This window comes from Venturia canescens, chromosome 2, assembly GCF_019457755.1.
Source record: "Venturia canescens isolate UGA chromosome 2, ASM1945775v1, whole genome shotgun sequence".
NCBI lineage: Eukaryota > Metazoa > Arthropoda > Insecta > Hymenoptera > Ichneumonidae > Venturia > Venturia canescens.
The window spans coordinates 10,253,797-10,275,468 of record NC_057422.1 but is presented as its reverse complement, the minus strand read 5'-3'; the positions used below and the strand labels follow the sequence as shown (position 1 = coordinate 10,275,468).

At 37.5% G+C, this 21,672-nt stretch overlaps 4 protein-coding genes across 15 annotated transcripts in view; 3 read left to right on the top strand and 1 right to left on the bottom strand.

The window, feature by feature from the left end:
- Positions 1-7,557, top strand: part of Ndg (Nidogen) — a 16,552-nt gene extending 8,995 nt beyond the window's left edge. For 2 of the 4 annotated variants that reach the window (XM_043411040.1, XM_043411039.1), the window contains exons 6-21: positions 435-668; positions 794-1,316; positions 1,748-1,914; positions 2,049-2,174; positions 2,271-2,381; positions 2,707-2,883; positions 3,263-3,391; positions 4,018-4,140; positions 4,287-4,409; positions 4,575-4,918; positions 5,340-5,676; positions 5,842-6,070; positions 6,175-6,350; positions 6,426-6,534; positions 6,631-6,749; positions 6,891-7,557. In XM_043411040.1, coding sequence (XP_043266975.1) covers positions 435-668; positions 794-1,316; positions 1,748-1,914; positions 2,049-2,174; positions 2,271-2,381; positions 2,707-2,883; positions 3,263-3,391; positions 4,018-4,140; positions 4,287-4,409; positions 4,575-4,918; positions 5,340-5,676; positions 5,842-6,070; positions 6,175-6,350; positions 6,426-6,534; positions 6,631-6,749; positions 6,891-7,036 — 3,173 coding nt within the window. In that variant the 3' untranslated portion in view covers positions 7,037-7,557. The remainder of the gene's footprint in view (positions 1-434; positions 669-793; positions 1,317-1,747; positions 1,915-2,048; positions 2,175-2,270; positions 2,382-2,706; positions 2,884-3,262; positions 3,392-4,017; positions 4,141-4,286; positions 4,410-4,574; positions 4,919-5,339; positions 5,677-5,841; positions 6,071-6,174; positions 6,351-6,425; positions 6,535-6,630; positions 6,750-6,890) is intronic. The other 2 variants (XM_043411041.1, XM_043411042.1) reach the window with 2 other exon arrangements.
- The window catches only part of LOC122405953 (uncharacterized), a 13,448-nt gene extending 2,611 nt beyond the window's left edge, over positions 1-10,837 (top strand). The window contains exons 1-2 of one of the 2 annotated variants that reach the window (XM_043411043.1): positions 7,909-8,510; positions 8,697-10,837. In XM_043411043.1, the coding sequence (XP_043266978.1) occupies positions 8,432-8,510; positions 8,697-10,837 (2,220 nt within the window). In that variant the 5' untranslated portion in view covers positions 7,909-8,431. Of the gene's footprint in view, positions 1-7,908; positions 8,511-8,696 lie in introns of those variants that run through there. The other variant, XM_043411044.1, reaches the window with a different exon arrangement.
- Positions 7,868-21,672, bottom strand: Acsf2 (Acyl-CoA synthetase family member 2). 6 transcript variants are annotated; one of them, XM_043411049.1, is made up of 10 exons: positions 21,528-21,672; positions 19,651-19,794; positions 18,975-19,533; positions 17,213-17,399; positions 16,710-16,922; positions 16,498-16,632; positions 15,508-15,621; positions 15,177-15,413; positions 14,655-15,001; positions 7,868-7,898 (listed from the first exon to the last, which is right to left on the bottom strand). In XM_043411049.1, the coding sequence occupies exons 2-9, from the start codon at positions 19,748-19,750 to the stop codon at positions 14,702-14,704; spliced, it is 1,845 nt and encodes a 614-aa protein (XP_043266984.1). In that variant the 5' UTR covers positions 19,751-19,794; positions 21,528-21,672; the 3' UTR covers positions 7,868-7,898; positions 14,655-14,701. The 6 variants fall into 6 exon arrangements, with proteins under 6 accessions (XP_043266984.1, XP_043266985.1, XP_043266986.1 ...); XM_043411050.1 differs by having other exon boundaries at positions 19,651-19,752; positions 21,528-21,665; XM_043411051.1 differs by having other exon boundaries at positions 18,975-19,530; positions 19,651-19,752; positions 21,528-21,665.
- On the top strand, positions 10,895-14,311 carry LOC122405956 (uncharacterized). Of its 3 annotated transcripts, XM_043411052.1 has the most exons (10): positions 10,895-11,146; positions 11,623-11,863; positions 11,954-12,139; positions 12,363-12,440; positions 12,515-12,637; positions 12,952-13,032; positions 13,107-13,229; positions 13,333-13,574; positions 13,712-13,880; positions 14,027-14,311. In XM_043411052.1, exons 2-10 carry the CDS (start codon positions 11,623-11,625, stop codon positions 14,164-14,166), a joined length of 1,383 nt encoding a protein of 460 aa, XP_043266987.1. In that variant the 5' UTR covers positions 10,895-11,146; the 3' UTR covers positions 14,167-14,311. The 3 variants fall into 3 exon arrangements, with proteins under 3 accessions (XP_043266987.1, XP_043266988.1, XP_043266989.1); XM_043411053.1 differs by lacking the exon at positions 12,363-12,440; XM_043411054.1 differs by lacking the exons at positions 12,515-12,637; positions 12,952-13,032.

Genomic DNA, 21,672 nt, shown 5'->3' with positions numbered 1-21,672 from the left:
TATGTGTTTTCGAGTACCACGCGCAGAGTCAAAGACGAGGGAACAGCCCATCAAAAAGTACAAAGCAATTCACCTAGACTCCAGGCTCATTTCTCATTCCCGTCCTACAGGCTTATTTTCTCACTTTTGAGTACTTTCTTTCTCGCTTTATTATTTTCATTTGTAGCCTCGATAATGGACTCGTGTATTCCAGTGGCTCGAGGAATCATTGTTGCATTACAAATGGTTAAATTTGTTAAAAGTAACGATCTTGGAAGATTGATAATCAGATTAATTGCTTGACAGATTCAAATCATAAATTCCTTCATCGAATTAGGAGAAAAAAATACTCATGGAATAACTCAATAACTGCTACTGAGATTCTAAGAGAAAATAATCCTCGCCACTCAGTCATTCCATCTTTCGAGTATTTACCTAATGACAAATGTTTATAGATCTTCCGCTACGAGTTATTGGTCGGATCGGAGGTAAATTGAACGGGGAAGACATTCCGCCAAGGGACCTCCAATGTTACGTTCAAACCAAAGACGGAAGGACTTACACCGCAATCTCTAGAGTTTCTCAAACAATCGGACCGAGTTTCCAGTTACTCGGGACAATTGGAGGTATCATCGGTTGGCTTTTCGCGAAACCAATTGGAGCGACGAAAAATGGTTACCAGTTAACCGGTAAGAACGTCGTTCAGTCAATTTGAATAGATGGAAAAATGAATTTTGAAAACCTTCCGAAAACCTTAACCAGTTTTTGGCTAAATTGCAACTGCAGAAAGTGTTGAATCGAAACTATAATGCAGGGGGTTTATTGAACCACACTGCCGAGCTCTTGTTCGGATCGACGGGCGATCGAGTAACGATCAAAAGTACTTATCTCGGTCTCGACGTTTTCGGACAATTGAAAATGGACGCTGAAATCCAGGGTTCCCTTCCGAAGCTAAGCTACGACGCTAAAGTCGATTACGGCGATCACGACGAACTGTACACGAAAAGTCAAGCGGGTACGATCCGATCGCACAGCACAAGATCGTACAAACTCGTGGGTGACTCCGGTACCGATTACCCCTTCACTCAAGACCAAACTATAACTTACAACGACTGTGCTTACGACAAAGAAAACTCTGAAGACGATACGACACGCCTCAAATTCTCACGGGGCGTTACTACCTACGAATCCACCGAAGGAATCATTCGATTTGCCATGAATACGAAAATCGCGCCTCTCGAAGAGGAAGATCCTTGTATTCAAGGACGTGCCACGTGTGGCGTTCATAGCTCGTGCGTAGTCGATGGCGATGACTTCAAATGCGTTTGCAACCCCGGGTAAACTATTTTATTCAATATTCTACAAACTTCATTCATTGATTGCTCGAAGGATCGGTCGATACGATCATCAATTTGCTGCTTTTCAATCAAAAACAACTGAACCGGCAACGACGAATCTTTCACGAGATTGGGGACCATGATTCATGCCGCGTTTATGGTTCAACACAATTTTGTTATTAAACAACGATAATAAGGAAAAAATTTGAAATATTTTGTTCAATTTTCAGCACAAAATATCACAGTAATTTTCATCGAATGATATAATAAGTTGGACAACATGAAATTTTTTTGGAGTATTTTATTGGAAGAGAAACTCGAAAATTATTTTTGGCATTGAAAAAAAAGTGAGCAGTAGGCGAAGCCTGGATGAGGTCTGGCGAGTTATTTAATAAATGAATATCGATTAATGAATCTGTAAAAAAAATCAGATTCCAGTACCTTTACGAGGAAGACAACACCGCAAATTGTGTCGACGTAAACGAATGCACAGCCGGTGTTCACATGTGTTCACCCGATGCTCAATGCGTGAACAGCGAGGGTAGCCACACGTGTCACTGCCGAGCCGGATTCAGCGGAGACGGAAGAGTATGCGAGAGTAAGAAAAATCAATTTCTACCCTACCAGTTTCCGGTAAAATGAGACCCGCGGCTGACGGATAAACGTTCCCGTACCGCACGAGGGTTGGAAAAGTTTCTGCCCGTTTTTCACGACGTATCGATCCCTCCACAGGGCTGCAAACATGCGACGATACCCGCTGCGGATCTTACGAGGAATGTACGATGGTAAATGACCTGCCGGTATGTTCGTGCCTTCCTGGATTCACGAATACCCAGAGAGGATGTTACCCCGTCCAAGGCGAGCAAAAAACGCACCATTTTTTCAAACCGCGCACACTAAAAATCTTCGATACAAAAATTGTGTGGAAACTTTTATCGTTCTCAATCCCCACAGGTCCCGGCGAAGCAACCTGCGATCTTGCCAATAATTGTTCACCGTACGGAATTTGTGCTTACGATAGTGATCGACAAGGACACATATGCATCTGTCATCCAGGATACGTTGGTAAGAATTTTATATTCCCCTCAATGATCCTTACGACCTTTATAATACAGTCACGTTCAATTGCGCGATCAGCAAGCCAATTTTTAAAATTCCATTTCTCGAGATACAAATCTTGATACTATCGATTCGGAACCCCGAAATAAACGCTTTTCAACCAAAATAGAGAAAGTAACAACAAATCCATTGGAATAAGCACCTGTTGAATCGTTGTTTTCTGCAATATTTCTTAACCGACTCGAAAGATAGTTTGAACCATAAAACATGCCGGAAGACTTCATTTGAAATCCGAAAAATTTGGTGACTGAACTTATGTTTTGGGGACCAGGGGACGGGTACACTTGCTATCCGGAAACTGACTCCACCACCGGGCAGAGTGAACCACCGAAACCGCGATGCCACGACGGAATGTGCTGGTGTCCCCGTGGCTGGGAACACCGCAACGATATGTGTGTCCCAGCAGAGTATTCAGGGAGCACGACAACTGACTTGACAGTTCAAGGAAGTGAGTACGATCATTTGTCAGCGTATTTTTGATGTTACATTTTTACGAGAACGTACATAACTCATGAAAGCAAGTTGAAGAAAGAAGAGAGAGGTGATGCGGAGTAGAAAATTCCCAGGATATGAGGCAATTCGGTATTTTTCGTAATGAATTTGAATAGTGAAATTAAATGTGGTAACTCTCAAACGTAACTAAATGTGTTAACGCCTAAGTGTACAAAAACCATGTTGAAGCTGAAACGTCATGATTTGCGATTCTTGATGGGATGCAGAAAAAGTTTTGCTGGAAAGCAGATTGCACGAAAGCATTGCAAGATTTAAAAAAAGGAAAACTCTCTCCGTTCTGTCGATTTAACACGCACGATTTTAATCACGAACAGCAAGTTCTACGAATCTTCCACGATGCACCGAAGAATTTTGTTGCCCCGAAGATTACGTTTATGACGCAACGATTAACGATTGCGTATCTGAGTCAGGAAGTTCTTACGAAACCACTGTTTCCACAGGAGGTAAGCTGAGTAATCTCTTGATCTTTCAACTATTATTATTGAGAAATAATTGAAAACGCTCACTGCACATTCGAATGAAACGGATAATTTGTTGGTCCTTCAACAACTTCAACGTGAACTTATTCACGATTTTTTTAATTGCTGTCAACAAACTTCTCTTTGTCGTAACGATACTAATCATAAAACTATTTCTCGGCTTATCTGAGCTTACACAAACTTTATTTAACCCTTCAGCAGCGCCCCCTTGAGCAGTATTTTCAAACGCTCAACAAGCACTTTGTTTTAAAATAGAACAAAAACAATCTCCATGATTTTTTTCGTCGAATTTTTTTCTACCGGCTATAAAAAATGATATTTTTACCTTGAAAGCCGCGTTTCCAGATTAAGCTTCATTGTAGCACTGACAAATAACATTTCGCTATTTTCGATCGAACAAGTTGCACTGCTCAAGGGTTAAAAGTTCTAAGAAGACTCGCAGCATCACAAACATTATTCGCTAAACTGCGAATCGTCACTGTTCATAGAATAATTCTCATAACTGATGTCATTTGTTCGATATAATTGAAGCCAAAGCTTACAATAGCCTGGCAATCAGTGTTTTAATAGCACACGCTTATCTCCGATAGCTTGCAACGAGGTATCTTTATGCCATCCGTATGCTCAATGCGTTTACATAACGAGAACGGGGGATTACGAGTGTCATTGTAATCCGGGGTACGAAGGTGATGGAATTGACTGCGTCAAGTCAGGTACGTTGTTGCATTTTGTTTAAAAAGGTGGTTTCATGAAAATCACTTTTCGTCACGTGGTGGATACATTTTTGAGGAGATCTCCATCACGGTACGTTAAAATTAATTCCAAAAACTATTTTCTCGGGATCTTACTTCGAAAACAGAGGTTTCTTGTCTGGACGTCGATATTTGTGATCCTAACGCATCTTGCCGGCCTGTCGACACCGGTGCCAAGTGCGTCTGCGATTCGGGATACGAGGGCGACGGAACCATCTGCAATCCTATCGGTGCTTCTCATTTTTCAAACTCTTTTTTTAGCACTTTTTCAAGCGCGCACATGGAAGACCAATAAAAAATTATTGGGAGATTCATTTCTACATAAATTCAAGGAAAATTTTAGATTAACCGGTTCCCACACGATGGTGACTGTAATGACATTCGTTTTCCATCAGACGAGTGCAGGGACGCCACAGAATGCGACGAGAACGAGAGATGTGCGTACAATCCAACGAGAGCTCGTTACGAATGCGCTTGTAATCCTGGCTTTGGAATAGTCGATGGTCAATGCGTGGTTTCCGACTGCTCGGTCAATCCGTCCCAATGTCACGTCAACGCCCAGTGCGTTAAATCCGGTGGAGAGACTTACAAATGCGTTTGCATGGGAGGTTATCACGGGGACGGAATGCGCCAATGTGTGGCCGACAATATTGGCTGCAATGTACTCAATAATTGTGGTCTCAACGCGGTGTGCGCTCACAATCAGACGTCAGCGAATTACGCTTGTATCTGCGAACCGGTAAGTCGTGAAAGTCAATGAAAATCGAATTTTACGAAAAGTATCGAAAAATCTCAAGAAATATTATCTCCTGTGAACTCTCTTTTATTTCTCATTATTTTATTTATTTTATCTTTGTGTCTCATAAATTTTTTTTCATGTTTCAAAATGAACTTAAACATTAATTCGTTGAATATGAAATTTGCAATAATTTCTTCGCTAAATACTCAGTCAAGGATTGTCAACAGGACGACTGAAAATCGAAACATTTACAATATTATTTAGTATCAAAAACTCGCAAAATTTGTTCACTTTTGTGTTGAATAATTTTTTTGCGTTCAAGAACATTCTCAATGATTTTCACATTGTTCCATATCGATCGTCCATTTTCAAAAAGTCTAATTTCGGCATAATTCGATAATGAATGTAAATCGATTCCAAGGGCTTCTACGGCGACGGTTACGATTGTGTTCCCTACACTTCCTGCGCCCAAGATCCAGGTATTTGTTCGAATGACGCGACCTGCGTACCAACCAGTGATCAACATTACACGTGCATTTGCAACGAAGGATTTATCGGCGATGGAAGAGCGTGCCGATCAAGGCCGCGACATGACTCCAACTTTCTGCTCGTCAATCAGGGAATGGCGACTCACCGTATTCCATTCTTCCCAACAATCGTTAATACCGGAGCTCCGATCAATATTGCATACAGCCAAATGGTAATCGGTCTTGACGTCGATTGTCTCAATGGAAAAGCCTATTCCAGTGACATTACTGGTGAGAACAAAGATACTTTATTACTTCAAACATCCATTCAGTACTGACTCGAAGCAATCATAATTATCGAATGCAATTTTATATTGATTTTTTCACGGATGTTAAAAGAATTTTATTCATAAAAAATCATGATTTTGCGAACTTTGATTGCACCATTTTTGATAGGCAACAGAATAACGAGCATGCATTACAACGGTTCGAATGTGCAAACTTTCGTGAACGGCGTCAGCAGCGCTGAAGGTCTCTCGATCGATTGGGTATCGAGAAACATATTCTGGACCGACTCAGGCAAAGCTACTCTCGAAGTGGCCAATATGGATACGAAAAAACGAAAAGTCCTTGCATCGACGGGGCTTGTGAATCCAAGAGGAATCGCCGTCCATCCGTATCGAGGGTATTTTATTTTGGAAACGAAAAATCAAAAATTTTCTGGGCTTTTGATCGATTATTATTTTTTGAAAATATTCTAAGGGAAATTATTTAATTTATTTATTGTAGAAAAATATTCTGGTCCGACTGGAATCGTAATGCACCTAAACTGGAATGGTCGAACGAGGATGGCTCCGGCCGAGAAATTTACCTGCACGGTGATAACGTCAAATTGCCAAATTCTTTGGCCATCGATTGGGCGAGTGATGAACTATGCTGGGCTGATGCTGGAACGTTCACCATAAGTAATTCCCCGTAAAAATATGTTTTTAAACGTGAGTGCGGGACCGAGGTTCATCCGATGAATTTTTGAATTTCAGGCTGTACGCCGATCGACACCAGACAAGTGCATGTCGTTGCCAAGGAACTTTCGTATCCGTTTGGTTTAGCAATTTCGCAGAATCATTATTACTGGACTGATTGGAAAACGTAAATATTTTAGAACTTGTTCTGTTTCTTATAAGCTTTCTTGATGAAGCAAAGACGACGAAACAACGCAAATGCTAAAATTTTGAATAATTTCAGTCAAAAGGTCGAAGTTGCTGCCAAAAGTACTGGTGAAAGACACAAAGCGATAAATATACCGCCAGGTGGAAGTGGAAAACTGTACGGCATCGTTGCTGTGCCAGAATTTTGTCCCAGAGGTGAACTAAACCCTTCATCATAATTTTTTCTTTTCTTCGTTGTGAGAAAATCATGAAATTCCACAAAAATCGTTTCTGCACTTATTTTCTCGTAAAATCCAAAGTAATTGCGTCAAATTGATTGTTCTGTTGGAATTTCAGTATCAAATGTATGTCAATACGAAAATGGTCGATGCCACAAGGATCAGTTGTGTTTGCCTGATGGACTCGGTGGAAGAACATGCGCCTGCCCTGACGACAGTAAAGGTCCATGTACCGAGTCGAGATATCGCGATCCAGTCTCGTAGTCATGAAAAAATGTCATCGTAAATCTTGTACTTCTAACACATTTATTTCCTCTCTTCCTGCCTTCTCTTTTCCTGCGATAACGTCAGATTTTCCTTACGTTGTTCTATCGACGATATTTGTCGTTCTTGAAAGCAATAATTGTCCCTGGCACAGCATGAAGTGCTTGAGAGAAGAAAAAATCTCATCTATCATTTTCCAATTGATAGACTAAAGAAACATGAAAGTTTTAAAACATTCGATGAATCATCCCGAGCATCCACGTTATCAACTAGATCGAGTGTAAATTATAACATTATATACTACGCGTATCTTATTATTTTATTATTATTATTTTATTATTAATATTATTATTATTTCTTACAATCGATTCGACCGAGAATAAAAATCGTTTCTCGACTAACACCCTTCTTTTAACGAACATCTTTTTGTATGAGCCCTGAGATTTCGAGCATCCGAGGGATCGTTATTGTTAAGACGGATATTTGCGTTATTTAATAATAAAAAAAAGACACAAAACAAAGATTGAAGAAATTTGATTGGAGAACATAGCATTTCGCTCTTTGATTTTACCTCTGAAACATTTTTTTCTACACGAAAATCGCTCTCCCGCGCAATCATTTTCTTTACGTATCTTTTTTATCATTTTCGTACGCAAAATTTCCGAATTGTTTGTTCGATTTTTTCAATGGTCAATAAACATTGAAAAATTCATTCTTTGTTTGGTAAATGAAAATAAAATTGACAGAATTATTTGTCACTGGTTCGGGATTTATCGTCCTAATGAATGAAAAAACAACTCAAAATGCATGATTCGAAGAAAATGAAGATCGTTAAATAAATAAATTGTATTTCGTGCCACTGCCCGCCTAGAAATTTGTTAGGGTTCACCTGTTCATGATGAGGTCATGATCAGGTTTTGAAACGGGCAATCCTATTGTTAAAAGCCTGATGTGGCCGCTATAAGGTTTTCCACAATAATTTCCAAAACAGCCTAATCTAAAATGGCCCTGATCGGGTTCGCCTAGATAAGGCCTTTTTGACCGTTATCTCATTCAGGTCCTGCTCAGGCTCGACTTAATCACGCCATATGTGGAAATCCTTATGAGATTCCAGCTGGAATCTACCACAATACTGCCTTGACAGTACTTGTTCTATTAGGTCCTTCCAAGGCTTGCCTTATGACTGGCACAAACGCGTATTCGAATATGGTGAATAAGTTATATTCCATTAGTGTTTTATACGAGATCCGAGTGACAAGTTTCCAAGTGATTTTCAAAGTGAGTTTCCATATATTTGATGAAGTTTTATTCTATTCGTATTTTATAAAAGATCCGAGTGACGAGTTTTCAAGTGAAATCAAACAATAAAAAAATTTTATCTGAACATAAGTTGAAATGAATCGAGATGAGCAACGTCGGTATAAGGCGCGCATGCGTATGCGAAGATATCGCTCTATGCGTAAATTTTCAAAAGGTATGTACAATTTTAAAGTGATTTGCATTAATTATGTGAACGAATTAAAATTGACATTATACAAACGAACGAGAATTGTGTTGAGAGAATTATTGATACAAATTTGTGATTTTTCTCTTGGAAATTCTAAAATTGTGTCAATCTTAGCACACCAATCATTTTATTTTATTGTTTAATATTTCACAGATTTACATAGCCCGAGTACTAGTTTTGCTTCGGTAACTAGAGAAAGAAATGAAAACATCACAGATGGTGTGACAAAGATTTTTGATAATGAAAACAGTGAGTCTGCGACAAGTTCAATCAATGGTGGGGAATTGAATTTTAACAAACATGACAGCGAAGGGCATACTGATAATAAAGAATCCAGCGGTGATGAGCTAAACAGAGACAGCGATGGAAAATTCACCAATGAAGAAAGCAGCGAAGCAACATCTAATAATGAAGAGAGCAGCGAAGTAGAATCCATGAATGAAGAAAGCAGCGAAGAAAATTCTGACGGGGACAGGCAGTGTAATGAAGAAAACCAAGAGCGGAGAGGGCATCCTGTTGAAGAAAACACTGAAATTTTAGAACTGCGAAAGTGGGCTGTGGCTGCTCGTATTCCACAAACACAGTTGGATAAATTGCTTGAAATTCTTCGAAAAAGATTGTTACCAGAATTGCCAAAATCATCAAAAACTTTCCTCAAAACAACATCAGCAATGTATGAAATTGAAAAGTTCAAGGATGTTGATGGTGCTGAAATAGGTGACTTTGTGTATTTTGGAATAAAACACCATCTCCAAAGAATTGTGAACTCCAATTTGCACAAAGACAATATATTGTACCTGCAATTTAACATCGATGGAATTTCCCTGTTTAAATCAAGCAGTAAGCAACTCTGGCCAATTTTATGCAAAGTTTTTTCTGAACCCGACGTATATCGAGTTTTCCCAGTGGCTATATACGCCGGAATCGAAAAGCCGCACGTTGCGAACATGTATTTTGAAAAATTTAACAATGAGATGTTAGATCTTTTACGCGAAGGAATCGTTATAGATGGGACGCTACTCGAAATTCGTATTATGTGTTTCATTTGCGACAAACCCGCTCGCTCTTTCGTCAAATGCATAAAAAACCATGGCGCATATTATGCCTGTGAGCGTTGTACTGTTAAAGGTGAGAGATATGATGAACGTATAATCTATCCATCCACAAATTGCCCGGAAAGAACAAATGAAAGTTTTCGGAGACAAGAACAACCTGAACACCATAGAGGGGTCTCACCTTTACTAATCATCGCTGAACTCGACATGGTTATGCATTTTGTGTTGGATTTTATGCATCTTTGCTGTCTTGGCTTGATGAAAAAATTGCTCGAATATTGGATGAAGGGTGATCGAAAAGTAAAAATGAGCCACACAGGGAAATCAATTTTGACCTACATTTTACTTGAACTGCAATCGCAAATACCTCAAGAATTTCAACGCACAACCAGATCATTGGCCGAGATTGCAAAGTGGAAAGCAACGGAATTCCGATTTTTTTTGTTGTATCTCGGATCAGTTGTTTTGAAAAAAGTTCTACAAGATGACTTGTACAAACATTTTATGCTCTTGCATGCGGCTTGTAGAATTTTGTGCTCAAAAGACCTGGCATTGAAATTCAATGAACAGGCAAAGACTTATCTTACACGATTCGTACAACTCAGCGAATTTTATTATGGAAAACAGAGCCAAGTTTTAAATATGCACTCGGTAATACATTTGGCCGACGATGTCAAAAATCTAAAATGTCCTTTGAATAATATCACCGCATTTCCGTTTGAAAGTTCATTAGGAAAAATTAAAAAAATGGTCCGAAATGGCAATCGTCCGCTGTCTCAAATATGTCGTCGGTATTATGAAGAATTTCTCGTTAATACAGATAAAACTGAAATACCACAAGCTGTGATAATAGTCTACAAAAAAGTCAAAAAAGGCATCGAACCACAAAGAAACAGAATAATAAAAAAGCTTCAATATAAAGAATTTACTCTGACTAATAATTCACCCGACAACACGGTAATGCTCCAAAACGGTCAGATTTTAATGATCAACGCAATATATAAATTGTCTAATCAACATCAAGAAGAAATTAAGATCGCCGGAAAAATTTTGAGTCGAGAAAAACCTATTTTTGAATATCCGTGTAACTCACAGACCCTGCATATGTGGAAGGTAAAAAAAACCAACATTAACAAAACTTGTGCTCTTCAAAATATTCAGGCCAAAATGGTGTGCTTGAAAATCGATGATGGTTCAGAAGAAAAAAAAATCTATGTAATGCCATTACTTCATACGTAAAAAAATGAGTTCAAGTGTCGACATTCTAATGTGTACTTTTTTCTGATTTTTTTCTCTATATGGGAATGTATATCTCAATTCGTAATTTGAAATTCCCACTTTATTTTTATGAGCAATTACCATTACCTCTGTGAGTGTTGAAACATAAAAAAAAATTGAAGTATGTATGACTGAAAATAACGCAGGAGACAAGAACAATTCTAACCTCAAAATTATCACATCGCATTTCGCGTCGTCGATACTGGACAGTTCGGAACAAACGCTTGAAGTTGGAACGTGTACTACCGTCATCTCAGAATTCGGCAAATCGTAAGTTTTTTTTCTTTATATTTATTAACATGACTTTTCCATGCATAATCAATCACTATTACGAATTTTCAATGATTTCACGAAAAAAAAACCTGAAAGTATAAACGGTCCAGAATATTGCTCAAAACGAAAATTATAACCTAAAAATGACCGCGCCATTTCGTTGTTTGCACAAACGGAATTCATGACCTTCGTAAGTCGAGATATCATTTATATTTCGAAAATGAGAAGGAAAAAATCAAAAGAAAAGATTTTTTCAAAGTAAGATACTTGCACAATAAATGAATGATGGAAAAACATTAGCAATAACCTCAAAAATTACGCGTGGTCGTGACTTGTTTGAAGCAAAAAAAGTTTTCCTCATGTCTAACGGTGTAATATGTATAATTTGTATAATTATAAAACTGTTTATAATAAGTAAAAATAATCATGATTCAAATAAGAAGAAAAGTGTCATATTTTTTTGTACTGTGTAGATGGATAACGTTTTCAAACTGGTTGAATTCAGAGAAGAGAATGACGGACAAAAAAAATCAGTTGATGTTATTCCAAGTAGTTGGATAGCTTATGATAAAAACACCGATGGACTCATGGCAAAATTTATGCCCCCACCATATGATGAAGAGAATTCAGCATTACTGCATTCACTTATCGAATGTTGTGCTCCAGCACCGGAGGATTGGCCAGCTTATGCAGTCACTGTACGCGGCAGAGCTAGTAAGTTAAATTACTTGATATTATTATTATTTCATCATTTGCCACTATATTTTTTCCTGAATATGTACCAATTTGCTTTCGACTTCACAGGAACTTATCAAGAAGGCTTGAAAAAATTGAGAATACTCGACCAAAAAGACCATGCATTCTCTACTGACGATGAATATTCTTCAAGTGACAAAGCTAGGATGGCAATGGAATCCTATAAAACGGGAGAACGGGTTTCTAACAGTCTTTGGGAGGTTCCTGAATTGACGGATGAAAATCTGAATCTAAGTAAGTATTTTTAGTTATTTAGTATATTTAGATATTGATTCTGAAAATTTGAATCCAAGGTTTTTTTGACTAGATTTTGACAAGATAAGTATATTTGACTCTAAAAGAATATGAAAGGAAGATTTGTAGCCAAAGTTCTTTCTGATGATTTAACGGAGACTCTATTTCCATCATCTAGAAATATTTTGGAATCTGAGATCAATTTGATATTCATTATTTTCAGTATCCGAAACGTTTGAGCTAGCTACTTCGGAAACAGTATCTAAAACAAAAGAGAAAGAGTCGACAAAAAAGATCAAAGGTTTCTTGTAATTTTTTTTATATTCCAAAACATGGTTCTTCTCGTTTTTAACAAATAGAATTTCTAATTTCTAGTGGTGCAAAACAAAATCATCCCCGAGTCTTTTACAAGTACTCAAATACGACATGAGAGCACACCTCCTCTTATGCTATTTAACGACATGGTTTCGGTAATAAATGACTGTAATTTATTGAAAGGTTAGTATTTTTTTAATATGAAATTTGACTAGATTTTGACTCTAAAAATGTGATTCTAAATATTTTTTTGACTAGATAATCTCTGAAAATCGGATTCTGTTTTTTTTTTTTTTTTACTAGAGATTTGATTACATTTTGACTCTAAAAATCTGAATCCAAGTATTTTTTTGACTAGATAAGAATATTTGACTCAAAAAGAATATGAAAGGAAGATTTGTAGCCAAAGTTCTTTGTGATGATTTAACGGAGACTCTATTTCCATCATCTAGAATTTTTTTGGAATCTGAGATCAATTTTATATTTATTATTTTCAGTATCCGAGACGCTTGAACCAGCAGCTGCCTCGGAGACAGTATCTAAAAGAAAAGAGAAAGAGTCGACAAAAAAGATCAAAGGTTTCTTGCAATTTTTTTCATATTCCAAAACATGGTTTTTGTCGTTTCTAACAAATGGAATTTCTAATTTCTAGTGGTGCAAAACAAAATCATCCCCGAGTCTTTTACAAAGACTCAAACACGACAGGAGAGTACACCACCTCTTATGCTATTCGACGACATGGTATCAGTAATGAAAGATGGTGCTTCATTGGAAGGTCAGTATTTTTTAAAAATAAAATTTGATTTTGTAATGGGAAATATAATGCTCATTCGATGTTTCAAGTCAATTCCATAAATTTATGATTTTATATGTTTCAGATATCAAAGCAGCCGTGACTAAAGGTTTCTATGCACAAAGCCTTCATTTGGCGCAAATATCGACTCAACTAGAAGAACTGAAAATTATGTGTACAGAAACTGTAGCCAACAAGATGTCCGAGCTTCCAAACTTCAGCAGTCCAACCAAAAAACATAATTTAATTCTGCCATTAAAAAATATGCAAGACTTTATGGACTTCGAGGCTAAACTACTCGCCGATGAAAAATTTCGTAATGACATTGTGAGTTTGCGTTTATATTCAACTCACTATAAAAACTACTTCTCCACAGATTTTTCGAACTCAATTTTCAGTGGGAAAATTTTTTATTTTATTTTTATGTTCATTTATTATCATATTTAAATTTATTTATGTTTCAGATTGCAAGCATGTGGCGGATTGCTAGTATTTCCGTGCCAATGCAACAGACCGTACGGGATATTTTCAAAAAATTCATCTCTCGAGACATTGTTGTACAATTCACCGCAGTGAAGAATACGGGAAGAAAGCAAGTCCTTTCCAAAACTAAATTCTTCTCGTGCGTTCAAGGTATTTATTCAAATATTTTATATTTACTAATATATTTATTCAAATATTCAGTATTTATTCAAATAATAATTGGACGTGGATACAATTTTCACTATCTTAACGAAAATTAAAATATCGAGAATTTAATTGATATTTGCTGTTTTCAGATGTTGTTATCGCAAAATTCGCCAGCGACGAGAAGAAATCCGTAAGCGTCAAAGATTTTGAGCAAGCTGTTGGCAGAGTCATCAACAATGCCAAGGATTGGGATGGAAATCGGGCTATACGCCAAAAAAATTCCCAATAAACGCGTATTTTTAAGAATATAAAATTAGACTCTGTATCCACATGTTCCTCAAACTTGACAATTTAAAAAACATAATTTATGTTTATAAAACATAATTATTAATTTATATGTTACACATGTAAAAATATTTAAAAAAAGATTTATAATTTACATGATTGATTTAATAAATATTTATAAAATAATGATGTCTTCTAGAAGTATATTTGCACGAGATTTTCATGTAGGGACAATCTGACAGTAGCCTAGTCGAAAACCCTGATCACCGCCCGGTCAGATAACCTAATCAGGGTCTGTAAACGAGCGTGATCCGACCCGGGCCAGGGCGCCCTATTCGGGCCTGACCAAACAACCTGGTCATGGCCATTTGTTTTAGGGCGTAACATTTTGGAACAGGGTGTCATCAGGTGGCCTTACAAGCGCCTTACCAAGGCAGCATGGCAGCCTGACAATACCCTAAGGAGGTACCTAGGAAATTTTCTAGGCGGGTGATGAAATAATTTTTATGAATAACATTAATCAAGTGGTGTTGGATTCGTTAGCTTGTCATTGGTCTCGTTGGTACAACTCCACGTTTTTCAAGTTCTTCTTTTATTTTGAATTTTTGTATTTTGCCGCTCGTCGTTCGCGGGAAGTCATCCACGAATTCGATGTACCGAGGAATCTTGAAATGAGCAACTCTGCCTTTGCCGTAAGCTCGGAGCTCGTTCTTCGTCAGTTTTGAATTTTCTTTCAATCGAACGCACGCGCAAATTTCATCACCGTAAATGTCGTCATGGACAGCGAAAGTATGGGCCTCTTGTACATCGGGATGACTTTCTAAATAATGTTCGATTTCCTGGAGAAAAAATGGAGAATTTTTGTTGCAAAATAAAAACTGCCATGAACGTAAATCACAATATTCAACGGCAGTCTTCATTTTTCTCCACACAATTATAAAGAAACGACTTTTGTCTGGATCCAAAAAGAGCCGAACAATCGAACTAACTTCAAAGTTATTATTCTTTTCATACCTTTGGAAATATGTTTTCTCCCCCTCGGATTATCATGTCTTTATATCTCCCAACAATGCGGCCATATCCGTCAGGTCGTAAGACAAATTGATCGCCAGTTTTGAGCCAACCATCGTCAGTCAATACTTTTTTCGTACTCACGTCGTCGTCCCAATATTTCATCATCATTGAATATCCTCTGAGCCAAAGTTCTCCCATCGAACCCATGGGAACTGGAGAACCAGTATCATCGACGACCTTTGACACGAATCGATGGAAAATATTATTTCTTCGACTCATACTCACATTTTTTTAGTTGGAGTATTTTATTTATTGAATTCCATATAATCACCATAGCTTCCAAGTGATCGGACAAATGTCCAACTGTGTTTTCAGTGAGCTCGGGACTTTCATTGGGCAGCGATTGGAACGCGATTGCTGTTGTTTCCGTCAGTCCATAAATATGCTAAAATATAAAACACATTTTTCTTGTGCCATGCCATGAGAATTTATTCGATGATAGTCTTCGGGGGAACATGAATTTTTTTCCTATTAACTCGGCCCTTTCCAATTTATGAGAAATACATTCGTTGGTAGTTCTGACAATTAAACAAAATTTCCCGAGATTATAAACTTCTATTAAATGAAGTAAGATCTTCAGATAGCAACTATTTGTTTTTCTTTTTTTTTCAATAGAATAAATAAATTCAGTAAACGCAGCCCTCGGAAAAATGACGAAAGATAAAGAGGATCGATACAAAAACCCGTAGAAAAAAGCGAAAAAATGAAAACACAAAAGGATCGTTTACAAGTGAATCGAAGAAAGAAGCAAAGTTCTGAGCGAAATGAAATTTCTCTATTCGAAGAGAAAGAGAGCGAAGAACCGAAAGAGAGTCCGCAAAATGTGTGTTCGCGAGAATGTGTACGTATTTGCATGTGCATAGTGAGTATGCACATGAATCCCCTCCGTTCTCTTAAAAGATATGTGCATAGATAGGGGATGAATGGCCCTCCGAGTCATCGACCTCTCTCGGCGTTCGAGGGTTCACCTATATTCCTCGTGGAACATAAAGAACTCACGAAGAAGCCGGTCACGTCTGTCCGTCGGTCAAATGTTAATTCCTTCGATTAACATACTCGTAATTAGTTCGAAAAGTTGAACTATCAGAAAGCGATACGAAACTAACTTTACAAAAAGGATTAGAAAATTAATGGATTGAAAAAACGTTCATTCAAATATGATGAAAAATTTGATTGTGCAAAATAACTAAAATTTTGCAAAGTGCGGTTTGAAATAGATTTTCAGAATCTTTCCGATGTCATTTGGTTATAAATTCCTTACTCCAAGTCCACTGCAGCCAAGTTCTTCTCGAATTCTTCGAACGAGTGAAGCTGAAATAATAGATCCACCGGTAACACCGTATCGAAGAGTGTCAACCGGTGCCTGGAGTCTCTCACGAGCGTCCAATAAATGAATCTGCAATGATTATTCGTTGGCGATTTTTGGAGAATTCGTTCAAGCATATTAGGAAGCAATTTTTTCGAGTTTCGTACCCACATCGTTGGGGTTCCGTAACACACGCTGCATTTTTCTCTCATAATCGTTTCGATGGAATTTTTCGGATTGAACGATGCAGATTCGAGGACAATCGTCGCTCCGGATTGAAGAGCACAGAATTGTCCCATCGCCATACCGAACGCGTGGAAGAATGGGACGTTCAAACAAATTTTGTTATGCTCGTTCATCAGGCCTAATCTGGCAGCACCCTTTGGAAATAGATTTTAGTCATTAAATTTTATTTCGAGCAATACTTTCGAAGATTTTTTCTCATCGCCCAACTCAATGAAAAATATTTAATTGTCCACAAGCATCGAACTTGCGTTTGCTTCACTTTTACTTTGATTTTTTTTATAGAATAAAATCGAATGATTTTTCGCAGTCTTGTATCAATAAAGTTCGGTACAAATACGAAATAAAATCACCGAATTGTGGCCGATTGTTTGATTTACTTCGACTGATTCGCGGGAATCGAAAATAATAATAAATCCGATCTCACCTGTTTGCTATTGTTAACGAAAGCCCTGTGACAGAGAAGAGTAGCTTTTGGATTTCCGGTAGTTCCAGAAGTGAATTGGATGTTGCATCCGTCATGAGGCGATATCTCATCCTGCGTCGCAGCAATGGCTTGCACCTCTCCATTGTTCGCGAGCGATTCGACATCGACGAAGCGACGAGTGCCACTGCTGTAAAGAAAAAGTAAGAGCTTAATACTTTTATCGATTACTTTTCCCATGTTTCAGTTACAACGTTTCAGTAGAAACGCAGCAAAACGTAACCGCGTGAGAAAGGAAACTTTCGCTTAACCATTAACCTAATTGCACCTGGAGAATCCCATTAAATGGCGCAGAGCAATCAATCAGTTCAATCGGAAGTTCGGGACGCGCCTACAACCCTCGGAGCGAAGATCGATATTTAAACACGGAAAACACACAATACTGTGAATAATCCGACAGAATATTTGGTCATCTTATTCTGGCAATTGTTCTACCAAAAAATACGAATAAATACGAAAACATGTTGACAGAATTAATATAAATTTATTAACACTATCAGAAAAAATTGTACCGCGATAACACCAATTTCTTATAATTTGGCCAAAAGTTTATTCGACTAAAAATTAGAAAATGAATTGGTTCAAGTCAATTTTTGATTAGACATCACGCATTTTTCAAAGTAACGAAGTTCGCTGGAAATTGCAGAATTGTTAATCAAACATTGAATTGACATTCGTCACATCCTTCTGAGCCATTTCAGCAGAAAGGTTAAAGGGACTTACCGAAGTTTGACAACGATTTGCTATAAAGTCTCTTCCGCGATGTCATAAGGTTTAAAACACAATTTTTCTATTTCTTCCTTCGTCGTAACGTCGGTGATCGAATGCTTCGAAAATAAAATAACTAGAGCATTGAATTTCAGAGTATGCAAAATAATAATACTCGTGCATCATGAGAACGAGAATCAATATCACGAAATATATACCGAACTGGCACAATTCAAATCACCTGAACTTTTTCCTGTTTTCGTCCTCTCTGAAAGATGAATCTCGAGACTTGAAATTTTGCGTACATATTATATTCTTGCGTTCATATTATTTCAACGATCTTTCAGGGTTAATGAAAAATAATGCAAAGCTGCAAAACTATTTATGTGGCTGAATCGAGTGATAAAGTTTATCAGTAAATGCCTCGAAGCGACAAGAAAGAACCTCTAAGTGATAGAAAGCCGTGATATAATTGTTGACTTCCGGGAAAAATAGGTCAGACATTTACTTTTTGTGAATATCCAAACTGTTTTAGAATTCAAGCTGAAACTGTTCTGGGATCGGAGTTGCTCCGAGTCTTTTGTCAAATATAAAAACACTTTTTGATTGTCGCGAGTATCGCTGATAAATTGTCAGTGAATTGTCATGGGAAATTTGATTCTTAAATCGAATAGAGAAGAAAGTCCGCGAGGTGGGATTTTTCGTAGTAAAACCGTGTGACCGCGTGGCCTTCGGAAATGGTTTGACACCATTGTCACGACTCGTGCTCGACTCGTTTCGCGTAGAGGAAGAAAGCCTCTCGAGAGCTAGCTATACGGAACGAAGTTGTGGGTGGCACACGCGATATTCATGAATCAGCAAAGCACAGGGCGAGCACAGATCGAATAATGAGGGTGACATTACGAGCAACGCTCCGGTCCTCTTTCACAAAACGTCCGAGCTCGTAAAATCATGGATAACTTTAGAGAAAAGAAAAACAATAAAATTATTTACTCACACGGCGTGATCCTCGGAGTAGATAACGATGTGTTCCAAGTTCGGGCAGCTTTCCTTCGCCTTTATCAACATTTCCGCATAATTTTGAGTTTTGAACGACCTCGGACTGATGACAGCTCGGGCATCCACTTTTTTCAAACAATAATTTATCTCGTTCTGCACATAGGCGGGATTTACTCCCACCATAATGAGGCCGGCACGCGCGATCGCCATGAACGAGATGAACCACTCGACGTCGTTGGGTCCCCATACAGCGATTCGATCGCCACGCTTCAGGCCCAACTTCACCAAACCAGCAGCCAGTTTGTCCACTCTGCGAAGGACTTCCGTGTACGTCATTCGCACGCCCTGATGAGAACTGACGAAACACTCGCGATTTGGCCATTGTTCTGCAGCGCTTTCCAACAATTTTCCCGTGGTCCATTCCAGAAATCGAGTTTCAACTTTGTGATGAAAATACGACGGAATTTTCGGCGTTTCCGAGCTACTCCATCGTTTCGTTACGCCGCGGTTGCGACACTCGTTAACGGCGGACAACACTCCCAAATTCGACAATCCTCCTTAAATTAATGAAACAAGCACTCTACGGTATTTCAATTACATATTGAAGTTGATGAACTAAAATAGTCAACATCGCAACATGTGGTTTTTCTCAATACATCTATTCACTAACTTACGCTGACTCCAAACTGATAAACCTCTCGATGATTCGTGATAATTGAGCTTTCGAAAAACGTGTTGCGACCAAAGTCCACAGCGGCGTGACGAGCCTAACATTTCTATCGAAAGTTTTTGTAGTGAGAAAACTGAGGAATTTGTTGCTGCAAACACGAATTCGACACTAAAAATTATTGTGCACGGGCCTCGAACGTCTGACTGGAATGAAAAATACTGAATGACGCTAACATACTAACGAAATTAACTATTCAATTCTGAGCATACACCGGACACGATAAGAGTGAGAGACAACGATAAATATTTCAACGAAAGAGCGAACCGCGGGTAATCTTATCGACTACTGCACTGTTAAAAAAATTTTTTTCAAACAAGTAACTTTTTTTTAATGCAAATAAATGAATTACTTGTATATTATCTAGTAATTCATTATTGTTTCCATGTAAATATGTTTTTGACATAAATTTAATATTTTTATGAAAACAAATATAAATTTCTTAAAAATAATGGACCGTTAATAGACGAGATTGCACGTTCACTACAAACAATGCGTCAATTTAATTCGGCTGACTAAATAAAAATTTCGACAGAGCTTTCGAATTTTTGCAGCCAAAGTATGTTTTGTTCGAAATGAAAAAAATGTACAATCTTAATTTAGAAAGTAATTTCTTTCTTCTTCCTGGAATACAAATTTTTTCGATTAAAGTTTTTTATTTTTATACCGAAGAGTAATGCGATTGCTGGAATAAAAGTCAATTACTTGTTTCAAGTACGTTGCGTGTTTCCAATGAAAAATATTGCATATTTTTCATGAGTAATTTCCATGTATCCCATCAAAATAAAATATTGTCACCAAAAATATTATTTATTTACCACGAAAATATATTATTTGCTATTGGCAGCAATTCTGTATTTAATTTAAATAACGGTATTTAGTTTCAAGAACCTTTATTATAACGACTAATCAATAACTGCCAAAAAAATGATTTATTGGACGTAAAATATTTTTTTATCCAACCCAAATGAAAATATTTTAGTAGCCAATGAATTTCCCTCAAATAATTTGAATTACTTGGAAAAAGAATTTTTTTTTAACAGTGTACGATTTTAAATGACGTAATGCATTCAGATTTACAAAATTATTTTTGTAATACATGGCAACGTTATCTTTACAGTCTGATGAGCTCAATGTGTTTTCTTTTCGTTAAACCCAAACAAGCCGATATGTAGCATTACGAGATAGAGCAAAAAAGATCAGGGCTAAGCAAATATATATTGTAAGGAATCATTTTTTTTATCCCTTCAACAGAGTTTATTCTATTTTATTATACTTTGTAAAGGGAAACAGTTTTCTGAATAGTTTTGAATAATAATTAGAAAATTCAAAAGCATATCGTCCGGGAAAAATGGATTTAAAAAAATCATTTCTTAAAAGCAATCCAGTTATTTAATCAAATGTTTTCAGTCGTCTCTAAAATTATGAGATTGATCACTCCCGAATGGACCTCCTACTTATGTTTTACAGCTCACACAATCATGGGGCGTATAACTGTGAAGATTTTGCTGATTCTGATTGGAAAGCAGCATTCGGTCATTGAGAGTTGCACTAAAAAAATCGACACAGAGAATAATTAAGAATTTGACTTTGTTAAAGTTCCAGGAGCTGGAAAATGTAGGGCAGGATCTGCAACTGTAGCCAAGACTTCCATCAGGGAAAGCCCTGAATCCGAAGTTGACTTTTTCTACTGTGCCATGGGCATAACAGAATATCTTTAACGGTAACATGGAAAAATATTTTTTTTTTGAATTTGGAAGGTCTATAAGTCCATTAAAAAATAAAGTGACTTCGATCGCGCATCCCTGACAAAAATTTTCTTACTTTAAGGATCGTCGTTCGTCAACGTCATCACAGTAGGTTTGCCGAATGAATCACAAAGTGAAACAGCGCCTGGATTCTCCGGTGATTTATAAGGTGGTCAACACAGGTACGACGTCGTTGACTTGTAGTTACGGACCCTATTAAG

Bases quoted from the DNA above. Each gene is read 5' to 3' on its own strand.
- LOC122405956 (XM_043411052.1), top strand. From the start codon at position 11,623: ATGGATAACGTTTTCAAACTGGTTGAATTCAGAGAAGAGAATGACGGA. The intron at 12,441-12,514 runs GTTTCTTGTAAT...TCTAATTTCTAG, and splicing joins GTCGACAAAAAAGATCAAAG to TGGTGCAAAACAAAATCATC. The intron at 13,575-13,711 runs GTGAGTTTGCGT...TTTATGTTTCAG, and splicing joins AAAAATTTCGTAATGACATT to ATTGCAAGCATGTGGCGGAT.
- Acsf2 (XM_043411046.1), bottom strand. From the start codon at position 21,235: ATGCTGCTTTCCAATCAGAATCAGCAAAATCTTCACAGTTATACGCCC. The intron at 19,850-21,178 runs GTGAGCTGTAAA...TTTTCATTCCAG, and splicing joins GTTATACGCCCCATGATTGT to TCAGACGTTCGAGGCCCGTG. The intron at 17,400-18,974 runs GTGAGTAAATAA...TTTTCTTTACAG, and splicing joins TACTCCGAGGATCACGCCGT to CAGTGGCACTCGTCGCTTCG.